A 12,977-nucleotide genomic window follows, 5' to 3' on the forward strand; every position below is an offset into this window, starting at 1 on the left:
AGAAAAAATGTGATCAAAATATGTAATGAAATAATTAGATGATAAAAGTGACCTTTTTTATTTTAAAATTGTGAATTCCTCCCCCAACCAAATGAAGAAATCTGTCTCTTACAAAGAGCATGCAACAAGACATTCCAGCACTTAAGTTAGTTAAAAATTATGGATTTTATACAAGCCACTTGTACTTTATTGCACGTGCACAGACTTCAAACTCAGAAAGTAAGCCTTTAGTTGTTTCCTCCCTTCTTGTTTTATATCAAGAAGAAGAAACAAACATACTTAAAGAATCATATGGAACAAACATTGTGGCATTTAACAATTTTTTTTCCTGTTCTATCACAGAACTTGAGCCTCTTCTAATCATTGGATAGTTTTGAATGCAGCTTAATATGTAAGGTACTAGTTAGATATGGATACAACCTTTATAATCCAGTTTCAGCTACTGAATCTATGTCTAAGGGTATGTCAACGCTGTAGCAGTGTAAACAGGGGTGACACAGGTGGCAGCTCAAGCTAGCTGCTGGAGTACAAATCTGCCCATATCCCAAGCACACGTGCTAACTCTGGTCAAGCTAGAGCATGTCTGTCTACCTGCACCAGGAAGCACAGTTCTAGCTGTAGTGTAGACATACCCTTCGTTTATTAAATTTACATCCAACAAAGGGATTCATGTGGCTATATGCATTGCCCAGTCACAGACAAAGAAAACAACTTCAGTAAGTATGGACCAAAACATGAAAACAAAAACAAAAAAACAGCACCACAGAGGGGTGAGCCAAGCTGGCATAATTCAATGATCCACACTGAATGGCCAATAGCTTTCCATTTCTATCTTCAATATCTGAATACATATAAAAGTGAACTCTATGTTTATATATGTATAAAAATGGTAAAGACAATTTAAAGGAGGTCAGAGACATATGTATGAATAATTGGGCAAATATTTATGTGAAAACTAAAGTGGTGTACTGTAAGATTTTCACATCACCCAAAAAGCAGCTAGAACAGATCTGCTATTATACAGCAATAAATAATGCACTTTCTTTGCTACTTCAGTTAGGAAAATTTTCCAAGTGCAGATAAATTAATTAACAATAATTATAACAACAATGAATAAATAAACCTGTGCTAGGTGCTACACAGTTCCACAGAAATTTACAAATGTTCACCAATACACCTAAGAAACTCCCCCACTGTGAGGTAAGTAATTTTTATCTCCATTTTATAAAAAGGGAAAGTGAGACAAGTTAAAGGTGAAAACGAACTAAATAAGTTCATCGAGGATAGGTCCAGCAATGCCTATTAGCCAGGATGGGCAGGGATGGTGTCCCTAGCCTCTGTTTGCCAGAAGCTGGGAATGGGCGACAGGGGATAGATCACATGATGATCACCTGTTCTGTTCATTTCCTCTGGGGCACCTGCCATTGGCCACTGTCGGAAGACAGGATACTGGGTTAGATGGACCTTTGGTCTGACGCACTATGGCCGTTCTTATGTGAAATGCAAAGAATCTGAGTGTAGGGATTTCAGGCATATTGTGTCTTTCTATTAATAGTGAGTCAATAGCAGAGCAGAGATTTAAAGAAAAAAGAATCCCTCATTGTTCCAAGTCTCATGCTTATTTCACCAGACTTCACTGGTTGTATGGTATGTAATGCTGCATTGTTCTGTGATGTGATTGGTACCCGAGACTTAGCAAATAAACTCATTTCACTCAGTATGCTAAAAGGTAGAATAAGCAACAGTTTCACAATAGAAAAGCTAGTGCCACAACTCATGGCTCAACTTACTCACTTCTTTTCACACATACACTTTCACTGACAAGACTTAAAAATTACCCAACTAAAAGCTCCAAAATAAAATTTTACTTCACGCTTACACTTTGTTGATAAGTTGTTCCAAAAGTATAAGCAGCATTCAGTCTAGTCAGTGTGTCAGGACAAAGCTGCACAAAAAGAGTCATTAGTTCAGACATTTTTGTGTACATTAATTCAAAGGCACAACTTTTGCAACTTGTAGAATACACAATAACTATATAGTTTATACACCTGCAGTTCTAATTAAGATTTATTTCGTTTAAAACGAGATACTTATTTTAAATTCTGAAAACAGAATAAAACCAATTATTTACCATGGTACTTTGAGTATTGCCTCTGCTTATTCACTTGTGGGATGCTCTTCGCTTCACCACTGAACTTCTCAACCCTGTGGAATGCAATGTCCAACAGGGTTGCATGAACATCCTCTCATGGTGCTGAATGTTCAGACCTGGGATTACAAAAACTATGCAGCCTCACTGCATCAGTTCCTGCGGCTAAACCCCAGAGTCCTATAAGAAAAGAACTCCACGGAAGAGAGGAAGGTAAGTGGACAGTATGAATATGCAGATGTGACTCTCTCAAAGCACCAGAATTACCCTGGCAAGAAACAATTATTTCTCCTTCAAGATGGCCTCTTCATTTCCCCCACTTGTGGGAACGTAGCAAGCAATGCAACTCTCAGGAAGATGACTTGATTTCTGATTAAATGAGGACTGCAGAACCATCCTGCCAAAGCAAGCACCAAATTGAGAGAGACCAGAACTGTGTAAATGTGAGTAGAACCCCTGGAATCATTATAGGCATATTATTGGTATTGCTTTAGTCCGACATGCATAATCTAATACATTAAGGTACTGAGTTCCCTTACATTGGCTCCCAAAGGCTACAAAACATTTTCTATTTAGGAAATGAACAGTAGTCTTATCCAAATAAAAACTCATACCCTTAACACCTTGGACAGAGAGTCTAGTTTCCCATGGGTGATAATGAGCTTTGGAATTTAGTGATCTGATTCGGAAGAAACTCAGACACCATATTTGCAGTAAATTTGGAAGGCGGTAACAGGACAGTCTTATCCTGAGGGAATACTGTAAACAAGGGTAAGATATTGAAACCTGCAACAAACCCACTCTTCCACAGTGACAGCAATTTGAGATTCTCCAACAGCTGTCCTGATGAGCCTACCAGCTCACTCTATCACAACTCACAGACCTAAGGCCCTACTAAAATGCCTTCCCAGTTTGAGGATCCAACAGAGCCAGACTCACTGAACGTTCTCCAGAAGAGTATGCACCTGAGCGCCCAACCATTTACTCTACACACAAACCACAAATGGAAGAGGAGGAATCATGGGCCATGCACACACAGCTGCTTGTGGAAGGGAAAGAACGGAGGTGGCTGGGACCTTGGCTCTGAGTGACTGATGCCACAGGAGGCCAATAGCCCATGCCCTCTAGAAGGTTTCTAGGTGCTCAGGAGTTACACTGGTGGGAATGGGAATATGAAGAGGCCACCTTGAACAAGAAACCACCTCTAAAAAGCTATTTTTATTAAACAGGCAATTCCATGATCAGAATAAGGTTGCACTAAAGTAACTGTAGTTATCTGAACACTCAGGTGCTGTATTTGTGCTCCTCTCCATCTTGGTCTCTTCTCTAAAAGGCAATCAATATTTTGATAGTGCAGCAACAATGTAATTAAAATCACACTTACCTGCAAGACACCACCTTCCAAATTTTGCCATTTAAGAAAGTTTCCCTCTGCATCATATGAAGCTGCGATAAGCTGCAGTTTTATATTCTGACAATAGAAGACAAAACTCTTTTAAAAGACTGAATAATACATTTTAGGCACCTCCATCCCATTTTTCAATAGTTTACTAGAACCTTGCATACAACATTTCATTTTCTCCTTTTCTATTTTGTAAATATAAATATTAATCTTGGTTCCAAGATTCCATGCTTTGTTCCATGCTTTTTAAATTTACTTTCCAACTCTTCTAACATCAGCATCAGTGTGATGTGAAAAGCAAAGATGGTAAAAAAATATTGACTAAAACTTTTTTCCATAAGAATTTGCTGATTTGTTGAAATCAAAACGTTCCAGGGAAACAGTTTGATTTTGATGAAGTTCTTTTAGAAACCAGGCAGGGTTCCAACATACTCAAGGGCAAGAACCTCAGGGCTTCCAGGGTCTGTAGCCCTGGGGCAACTTGCCAGGCAGATTGCCTCAGTCAAGGATTCCCTTTTGTGAAGAATTTCAAAATTGTTGGTTTTTATTCCAAATCAGAATGAAACTAGTTTTCAAAGGAGCGAAATCCCTCATGAAACAGAATACTTTTTCTCCACTCAGCTCTAGTGAGACATTAGTTTGGTTATTCCCTAAATATTGGGTGCCATATTATGCCATGGATTTCTAAACAAAACGCTCCAAAGAAGTTAATAGGGGATCTGTTTAATAATCAATGGACTAATACATTCCTCAAGGTATATCCAAGGTGGCTGCTGGTGAAGAATAAGCATAAGGAGGACAACATTGTTTTGGCTAGGTTCTAATAACAGTAGCTAGTTTGTTTGTTTTAAATTTCTCAGCAACAGAATGCAGAGAAGGGCATATTTTCTAAATAGGTATTTAGCATCCAAAGGATATTTCCACAGCAAATGATTGTCCCTTTGAAGAATTAAATAAATTATGACCAATACACACTTAGCCATAACATGAAAATAATGGTTTAATTGTTAAAAAAAAATAAAAAAAAAAAACATAAAAGCATTGCAATGTTAGTTAAAAACCCACTGACTAAACTGTATGTGAAAACTTGATGATGGTTGTTATTTCTGAATTCAACTATAAGAGAACTTAAGATGAACTTGAAAATGTAATTGCTAGACAGCTTATTATAACCAGCACTCTTTTTTGGTATTTCATTTAAATTTTAGAGCACATATAACTTAAACAAATTTATGAAGATTGTGTGCAAAATAAGGAATCAATTGAATATCCTGTCAAAAAAAGGACATTCTGTATTAAAATGTTGGCTAAATCCATGCCTTGCGCAACTCAATTAGCTTTAATGGAGTTATACCGGAGATGAATTTGGCCCTTAAATATCATCATGTCTTGTACCTCACAATGCCTACCTTGTTTGTTCCTTTAAAACTGAAGCTTGTAGGGAACTGGGTTGTATCAAGTACTTGAGATGCTAATCCTGGCTGGTCACCATAGTACAGCCATGGAAGATTCTGTCTCCTGCAAACAGTTATATTTTGTTTTCTTCACGGGGCCTTAATATTTTATGCAAGACTATACATTTGTACTAATTTCTATGTAAACATTAATATTGAAAAAAAATGTGTGAATCGATAACATTATAGAAGATGTAACATACCAGAAGGACACTGAATGAACGGTGCCTAGCCCTGCTGTATTTGCATAGACATACTGAAACAGACCACATGCATCACTAGTGATAGAGCTTAACGAGTTCATGTTCATCACACACATATTTCCAAGTGCTTGGCATGATGTTAGATTGGAGTACAGCTACAAAGAAAAAAAAAACAGTAAAGAAAACTATTGCTGATAGCCACATCTTGTTGGTATGGCAAAAATGAGGTAGTTTTAAACCTTAACAATTCATCCCTAAGGCATTAATTTTACTCTGAAGTTTATTGCTTTGTTTACATCTAATGTCTTCCTCCAAGCACACACACTACATTTATATTTGGATTATGTAAGGCAACACACAGTCAGTATTATCACCTTTTTATACACAGGTCACCTAGATTTTCAGATTTTATATGTTTTTTAATTTTAGGTTAAAGCAAACAGATGATATAATGGAATAGTAATTTCAAAGTCTGATGATTAAAAATCCTTGTTTTAGAATTCAGATTGCTCAGGTTTTATGTCAAAGATGATTTCTCCAAAGATCTAAGAACAATCAATACATATCTAACTTGAGCAAGTTGACAAGCATCATCTACTTCATCTTCAGTGCATGCTCCATCATACTGAAGATTTACATAACATAGGAGAAAGCAGAGAAGGCAGACTGTGGTGATTATTTCTGTTCATAGAGATTAAAGCTCAATGATTAATTGAAAGCCAATTGGTAAAGCCAGCAGCCAATCATCACTGAAAATCTGAACCAATGATGAATATCATCGAATAGCCGTTGGTCATGCAGGGTTTTTTATTTTATTTTAAGTATATCAGATTTCTAGGTTTTCAAATAAACCCTTGTTAACACATTATATCTCTCTTTCTTAAATTCCTTTTGTTCTAGTCACTTGCTGTGACTTGTACAAGACCCAAATCTATATGCAGGTATTTATGTGGCCCCCACCCTCTAAGAGTCCAAGCACTACATAGACAAAACACTGAACTACTATCATCCCTACTTAATACTGTAGATGGCTGATTGAGGCACAAAGAGGCTAAGTGATTTGCCCAAGATCACACAAGAAATCTGTGGCAGAGCAGGAAAATGAACTCTGATCTTCTCAGTCCCAATCTAGTACTTTAACCATAAGTGCTCTCTTCTCTATGGTCAGAAAAGGCTCCAGTCAACCAAAGCTGAGCTAATAAAAGAAAAAGCAAACACTAAAGTAACAAAATATTTTAAAAAAATTAAATTTAAATCTTAATTTTCAATAAAACAAATTTACTCTTCATAAAATAACAAAAGGCTTCACCTTTAGGATAAATCAAACTAAAAGACCAATACATTTTCATAATCTTTTAATCTGTTTTTTTGGGAGGGGGTAGTCTTTCTAAGAAGATTCTTCACTTCTTTGGGAATTGTTCTCCTATACTATAACTCCCACTAGCATTGATTACTGTCTAAAAAAACAAAACAAAACACAGTACCTATTTTCTCCTCTTTGTATACTGTCATCCCAAAATAAGTTTTCTTTAAAAATAAATTGAACACATCAAGTTTCAAAAATTAAAGTGTCATGTATTATGTATTTCAGATTTATCAGATTACTATTTCTAAGTAAAACACACGATACAAATTCAAAACATGCTCAAAACTTACCCAACAAGCAGCTGCTGATGCTTGTAGGTTTTTCAGAAACCATGCAGATACCACTGTTATACCCTGTAAATAAGGAACCATTGCATTACAGTATCTGTTTTCAGCTGTAAATAGAACGTCAATTAACTCAATATATCAGAGTCTGGAAAATAATATGGCATGCCAATTGAAAGACTTGGGACTATTTTTCTAACTTTTCTAAAAGCTCTTTTCCTTGAAAAAGTATGTCCCTTTGGAAATGATCTATCACTTAAAGCTACAGCTTGGTACAAAACAGGTAGACTATAGCAAAGGAAAAGTTTGTGCTGCTTCAGTAAGAAAGATATTAATGCCTGAACCAAAAAGAAAGACTTAAGCTTTGAACCTGCATGCTGCCACGAATGGGCAGATCAAACTGCCCTTGAGGAGTGCCAGTGACTTCAAAGTGGCTATGTGCAGGTACACGGGTTCATGTATGTGCAACAGCTTCAGCGCTTTATTTGCTAAAACTCACTGAGTTTGATAACAGTAATAAAAAGGAAAATAATGCAACTAGACAGATCTAAAATGAAAAAGGTATCTTTTGTCTGTGAAGTACAAACTGAAGGCCTGTTTTCAGTAACAAACTATTTAGAAAAACAGACATTTTCAGAAAGCATGACTAATCCTGCTTTAAAACACACTACTTTTCTTCTCCTCTCTTTCATAATAAAGCACTCTTCAATTCTGAACAGAAGAACACAAGAATAGCCATACCTGGTCAGCCCAATGGTCCATCTAGCCCACTATCCTGTCTTCTAACAAACAGTGGCCAGTGCCAGGTGCTTCAGAGGGAATGAACAGAACAGGGCAATCATCAAGTAATCCATCCCCTGCCTTCCAGTCCCAGCACTTGGCAGTCAGAGGCATAGGGACACCCAGAGCATGGGATTGCATCCCTTACCCTCTTGACTAATAGCCACTGATGAATTTATCTAATTTTTTTTTTCAGAATACAGTTATAGTTTTGGCCTTCACAATATCTCCTGGCAACGAGTTCCATGGATTGACTGCTTTGCGTGAGGAAGTATTTCCTTTTGTTTCTTTTAAACCTGCTGCCTATTAATTTCATTGGGTGATCCCTGGTTCTTGCATTATGTGAAGGGATAAATAACACTTCCCTATTCACTTTCTCCACATCATTGATGATTTTATAGACCTCTATCACATCGTCCCTTAGTCATCTCTTTTTGAGACTGAACAGTCCCAGTCTCTTAAATCTCTCTTCATATGGAAGCTGTTTCATATCCTTAATCATTTTTGTTGTCCTCCTCTGTACTTTTTCCATTTCTAATATTTCTTCTTTGAGATGGGGTGACCAGAACTGCACAGAGTATTCAAGATGTGGACATACCATTGATTTATATAGTGGCATTTTATTTTCTGTTTTATCTATCCCTTTCCTAACATTTTCTAACATTCTGTTCGCTTTTTTGACTATTGCTGCACATTGAGAAAATGTTCTGAGAGAACTATCCACAATAACTCCAAGATCTCTTTCTTGAGTGGTTACCACTGATTAGACCTGTGGTGAGGTGAGTGCCCCACACAGGCAGGAGAAGGGTTAAGGCAGCCTTGGAAAGACTGTGCAGAACCCAGCCAATCCGGAGAAGGCTTGCTAGAGCAGACCATATATAAAGGACTGCTCAGCAGAGCAAGGGGCAGTCTCTCCCTGGAGAATAATGGGGAAGGACTGTCCGCCCAGGAGCACTGGAGATATTGCAGTGCTGGGCAGAGTAGCGGAGCTCTTGGCTGACCATGGCCAGACTGAGGCCCTGAAGCAAGAGCAGAGAAGGTGCTAGGGCTATGGGGGAAGAGGCCCAGGGAAAGTAGGCAGTGGGAACAGGAGGAGCGGCAGTAAGTGGCTGCCAACTATAGGGTCCCTGGGCTGGGACCCAGGGTAGCGGGTGGGCCTGGGTTCCCCCCCTCCCTTTACCCCTACTTGCCAATGAGGAGAGTGGCCTAAATCCAGACTGCAGTTTTCCCCTGAAGCCAGGAGCTAGACTAGAGACTGCAGTTGGCTGCTGAGGCAAGTGGAAGGACTGAGGACTGCCTGTCCCCCAAAATGGGGGAGACAATGGGCTGGGGCACAGCTGTAGGGCTGTGTCCTGAAGAGGACTTTGTGGTCTGGAAGCAAAGCGGGTTGAGACAGTGGAGGAAGTGGAAGTAACGGCGAGTGAGACACCACTAAGAAAAGGCACCCTGCTGGTCCAAGAGAGCTAATTCTCAGCATGACGAGCAGGAGGCGCCGCCGCAGGGGTGGGTCTGAACTGCTACAAGACCATCATTTTGTATGTATACTTGGAATAATATTTTCCAGTGTGCATTACTTTGCATTCATCAACATTGAATTTCATCTGCCCTGTCACCCAGATTTGAGAGATCTCTTCTTAACTCTTTGCAGTATGCTTTGGACTTAACTATCTTCATTAATTTAGTATTGACTGCAAACTGTGTCACCTCAGTTTACCCCCTTTCCAGATCATTTATGAATACGTTCAACAACACTGGTCCCAGTACAGATCCCTGAGGGACACCACTATTTACCTCTCTATTTGGAAAAGTGACCATTTATTTCTACCTTTTGTTTTCTGTTGGGATGGGGCGTCTGCCCCTCACTGGCAGAACAGTGGTTAAAAGCAGCCCTAGGAATGCTATGCAGGAGGCAGCCAGTCACAGAAGGGCTTATAGGAGCAGCCAATAAGGGCTCTGCTGGCACATATAAGAAGGGCTGCAGAACAGAGGAGTTTCAGTCACTTCCTAGAGCTTGAGAAGGGATGAGGACAGGCTGCCTTTCAGGTGGAGGACAGCAAGCACCCTGGACAGCGCAGTGCTGCAGGCAGAAACCCAGAGAGCTAACGGCAGCTCCTGGCAGGCGGAAGGGATCTGCAGACTGAGGCCCTGATGCAAAGGCAAAGAGGGTGCTGGTGCCATGTGGGAAGCGGCTAGACCGTGGACTGCAGTTTGCTACTGAAGGGAGTGGCCGGACAGTACACTGCAGGTCCCCTGGGAAGGGGGGGAACAGCGTGGACTGCCAGAGGGCAGTGTCACTGAAGAGGACGCTGCAATCCTGGGAGTGACGTAGGTCCAGGAACAGAGGTGACAGAAAACGACACACCACCAGAAGAAGGTGCAGCACTAATTCCCCAGTTAGCTAGCAGGTGGTGCTGCACTGGTGAGGCATGCCCTGTCACATGTGCTGGAGAATGCGGGCACACAGTCACCCCGATATAAGGGGAGGATAGAGAACTGTGGGAATGATTGCTTGCCTCAGAGTTGAGAGACTGAGGGACACAGGAGATGGAGACAATGGAGTGGCGGTATGCAGAGGCCTTCTTTGCAAAGGGTTCTTGTGCCTTCCCAGACTGACTCCAAAGTCGGTGCCCCTGTGAAAAGAGGCCGACAAGCAGCAAAGGTGGCTTCAGGCGCTGTTACTGCAGGTGCTCACAACCCAACAGAGACAATGGGAGGCATCGGAGTACGTGCAGGCCTATATGAGCCGACTAGCAGAACAGCAGCGGTACCTATTCAAGTTGCTGGGAGAGTCCACAGAGGCTACGGAGAGCAAGGGAGGAAGCCAAGCACCAGGATCAGGGGCCCAGTGGCTGGGCCAAGTGAATGTTATGCCTGTGGGAAACATGGACCCTGGAAGAGAGAGTGCCCCTACTGGGGTGGGAGATAGAAGCCTCTCCCAGAGACTGGGAAGGGGTGAGAGCCCAAAGAGATTCCCTCCTGTGAGGAGAACAGGAAGGAAATGAGTATGTTGGACCTGTGGGCAACAGGGACCCCTGAGGAGGGAGTGCCCTCTTAGTTGAAGGGCCAAAGCTACCCCAGGGGAAGGGGCTGAGCAAGGGAAGGACAATGGGAGGCCCATGGCCAAGGGGAGGCAAAGGGCTTGCTTCCGGTGCCATATAAAAAGACTCTACCCCCTTTGGAGAAGGCGGGATAAAAAAGGGATGCCTGAGAGCTGGGTGTGATGGGTTTGGTCACAGAGATCCCCTGGGGACTGTCATCTGATGTGCTGAAATCACCTCTGAGCCCGTTTTCCCTGCCAGTTTGGGACTTCCAGAACCCTGTCTTGTTGAGCAACACAGACCCAGAGTCTGGGCCATGCCCCCAAAGCTGCAGGCTTTAAGTGAAAACAGCTCTGCAGGTTACCTGACTCCAGCACCCAGCTCCCAATGGGATCCAAACCCCAGATAAATCCATTTTACTCTGTATAAAGCCTTTACAGGGTAAATTCATGAATTGTCTACATTCTATAACACTGATAGAGCTATGCACAGCTGTTTGCTCCCCCGGGGATTAATCACTTACTCTGGGTTTACTAATAAACAAAAGTGATTTTATTAAGTATCAAAAGTAGGATTTAAGGGGTTTCAAGTAATAACAGACAGAACAAAGTAAGTTACCAAGCAAAATAAAGCAAAAACATGTAAGTCTAAGCCTAATACATTAAGAAACTGATTACAGGTAATCTCACCCTCAGATGTTCCAATAAACTTCTTCCTAATCTGGGCCCAATCCTTTCCCCGGTACAGTCCTTGTTAGTTAAAAAGCAGCCATCTCAGGTGGTAACTAGGGGTTTTCTCATGATTGGCCACCCTTTGTCCTGCTCCACCCTCTTTTATAGCTTTAGCACAAGCTGGGAATCTTTTCATCTCTCTGGGTCCCCATCCCTCCTTCTAAATGGAAAAGTACCAGATTTAAGATGGATTTCATTGTCAGGGACCCCAGCCTCCGTTCTTCCTGGGCTGGCCCAAGTACACAGGAAGGTTTGCAAGTCCCAACGCCCCGTGATGCACCAGTTTGCATCGCAGGATTCCCTTTGCTTTCATCCACATTTGGCACCATCTTTCAACGTTTTTTGTACTGCACGCTCTGTCTTCTCTTTCGGTCTGCGGGAATGGAGCCCAAACTGCTGAGGAGTATGCTGACGAGTCTTGCCAGCACGTCACATTTGGCAGTCGATCCAAAGTGATAGTGAGGGCTCTGACGATATCGACTTGAGTAACGCATATGACACGAGTTTGCTTGTGGCATTCACGGACATGCTCACCACCGTGGAACGTCGCTTTTGGGCTCAGGAAACAAGCACTGAGTGGTGGGATCACATCGTCATGCAAGTCTGGGATGAGAAGCAGTGACTACAGAACTTTCGGATGAGAAAAGCCACTTTCATGGGACTGTGTGAGGAGCTCGCCCCCACCCTATGGCACAAGGATGCGAGACTGAGAGCTGCCCTGATGGTGGAGATGTGGGCGACTATTGCAATCTGGAAGCTGGCAACTCCAGAGAGCTATTGATCAGTCACTAACCAGTTTGGAGTGGGGAAGCCAACAGCTGGAATTGTGTTGATGCAAGTTTGCAGGGCCATTAATAGCATCCTGCTCAGAGGAACCGTGACTCTGGGTAACGTGCATGACATTGTGGCTGGCTTTGCACAAATAGGTTTCCCCAACCGCTGAGGGGTGATAGATGGCACGCATATTCCAATTCTGGCACCAGCCCACCTAACCTCAGAGTACATTAATTGGAAGGGGTATTTCTCAATAGCTCTCCAGGTGCTTGTGGATCACTGTGGGCATTTCATTGACATTAACGCAGGCTGGCCCAGAAAGGTGCATGATGCACGCATCTTTCGGAACACTGGCCTGTTCAGGAAGCTGCAAGCCGGGACTTTTTTCCCAGACCAGAAGATCACCATAGGGGAAGTCGAAATGCCCATTGTGATCCTTGGAGACCCTGCTTACCCTTTATTGCCATGGCTCATAAAACCCTACACAGGGAGCCTTGACAGCAGCAAGGAGCCATTCAACAGGCTGAGCCGGTGCAGAATGACTGTGGAGTGCACTTTTGGCCATTTAAAAGGGCCGCTGGCGCTCTCTGTATGGGAAGCTGGACCTGGCCGATGACAGCATCCCTGCAGTTATATCCGTGTGCTGTACCCTCCATAACATTTGTGAAGGGAAGGGTGAAAGATTCACTCAGGCATGGAACTCGAGCAGTAGAACTCAGAGGTTCAACACCTGGAGGCTGAATTTGAACAGCCAGAGTGCAGGGCTATTAGAGGGGCCCAGTGTGGGGCTGCAAGG

General features: G+C 42.1%; 1 protein-coding gene across 1 annotated transcript in view; it reads right to left on the reverse strand.

The window, feature by feature from the left end:
* The window catches only part of TMEM67 (transmembrane protein 67), a 70,120-nt gene that overhangs the window by 22,171 nt on the left and 34,972 nt on the right, over positions 1-12,977 (reverse strand). The window contains exons 7-11 of the mRNA XM_074944099.1: positions 6,865-6,927; positions 5,209-5,363; positions 4,961-5,069; positions 3,534-3,620; positions 1,880-1,945 (exon numbers count right to left, since the gene is read on the reverse strand). Of these exons, the coding sequence (XP_074800200.1) occupies positions 1,880-1,945; positions 3,534-3,620; positions 4,961-5,069; positions 5,209-5,363; positions 6,865-6,927 (480 nt within the window). The remainder of the gene's footprint in view (positions 1-1,879; positions 1,946-3,533; positions 3,621-4,960; positions 5,070-5,208; positions 5,364-6,864; positions 6,928-12,977) is intronic.

This window comes from Natator depressus, chromosome 2, assembly GCF_965152275.1.
Source record: "Natator depressus isolate rNatDep1 chromosome 2, rNatDep2.hap1, whole genome shotgun sequence".
In the NCBI taxonomy this organism is placed as follows: Eukaryota; Metazoa; Chordata; order Testudines; family Cheloniidae; genus Natator; species Natator depressus.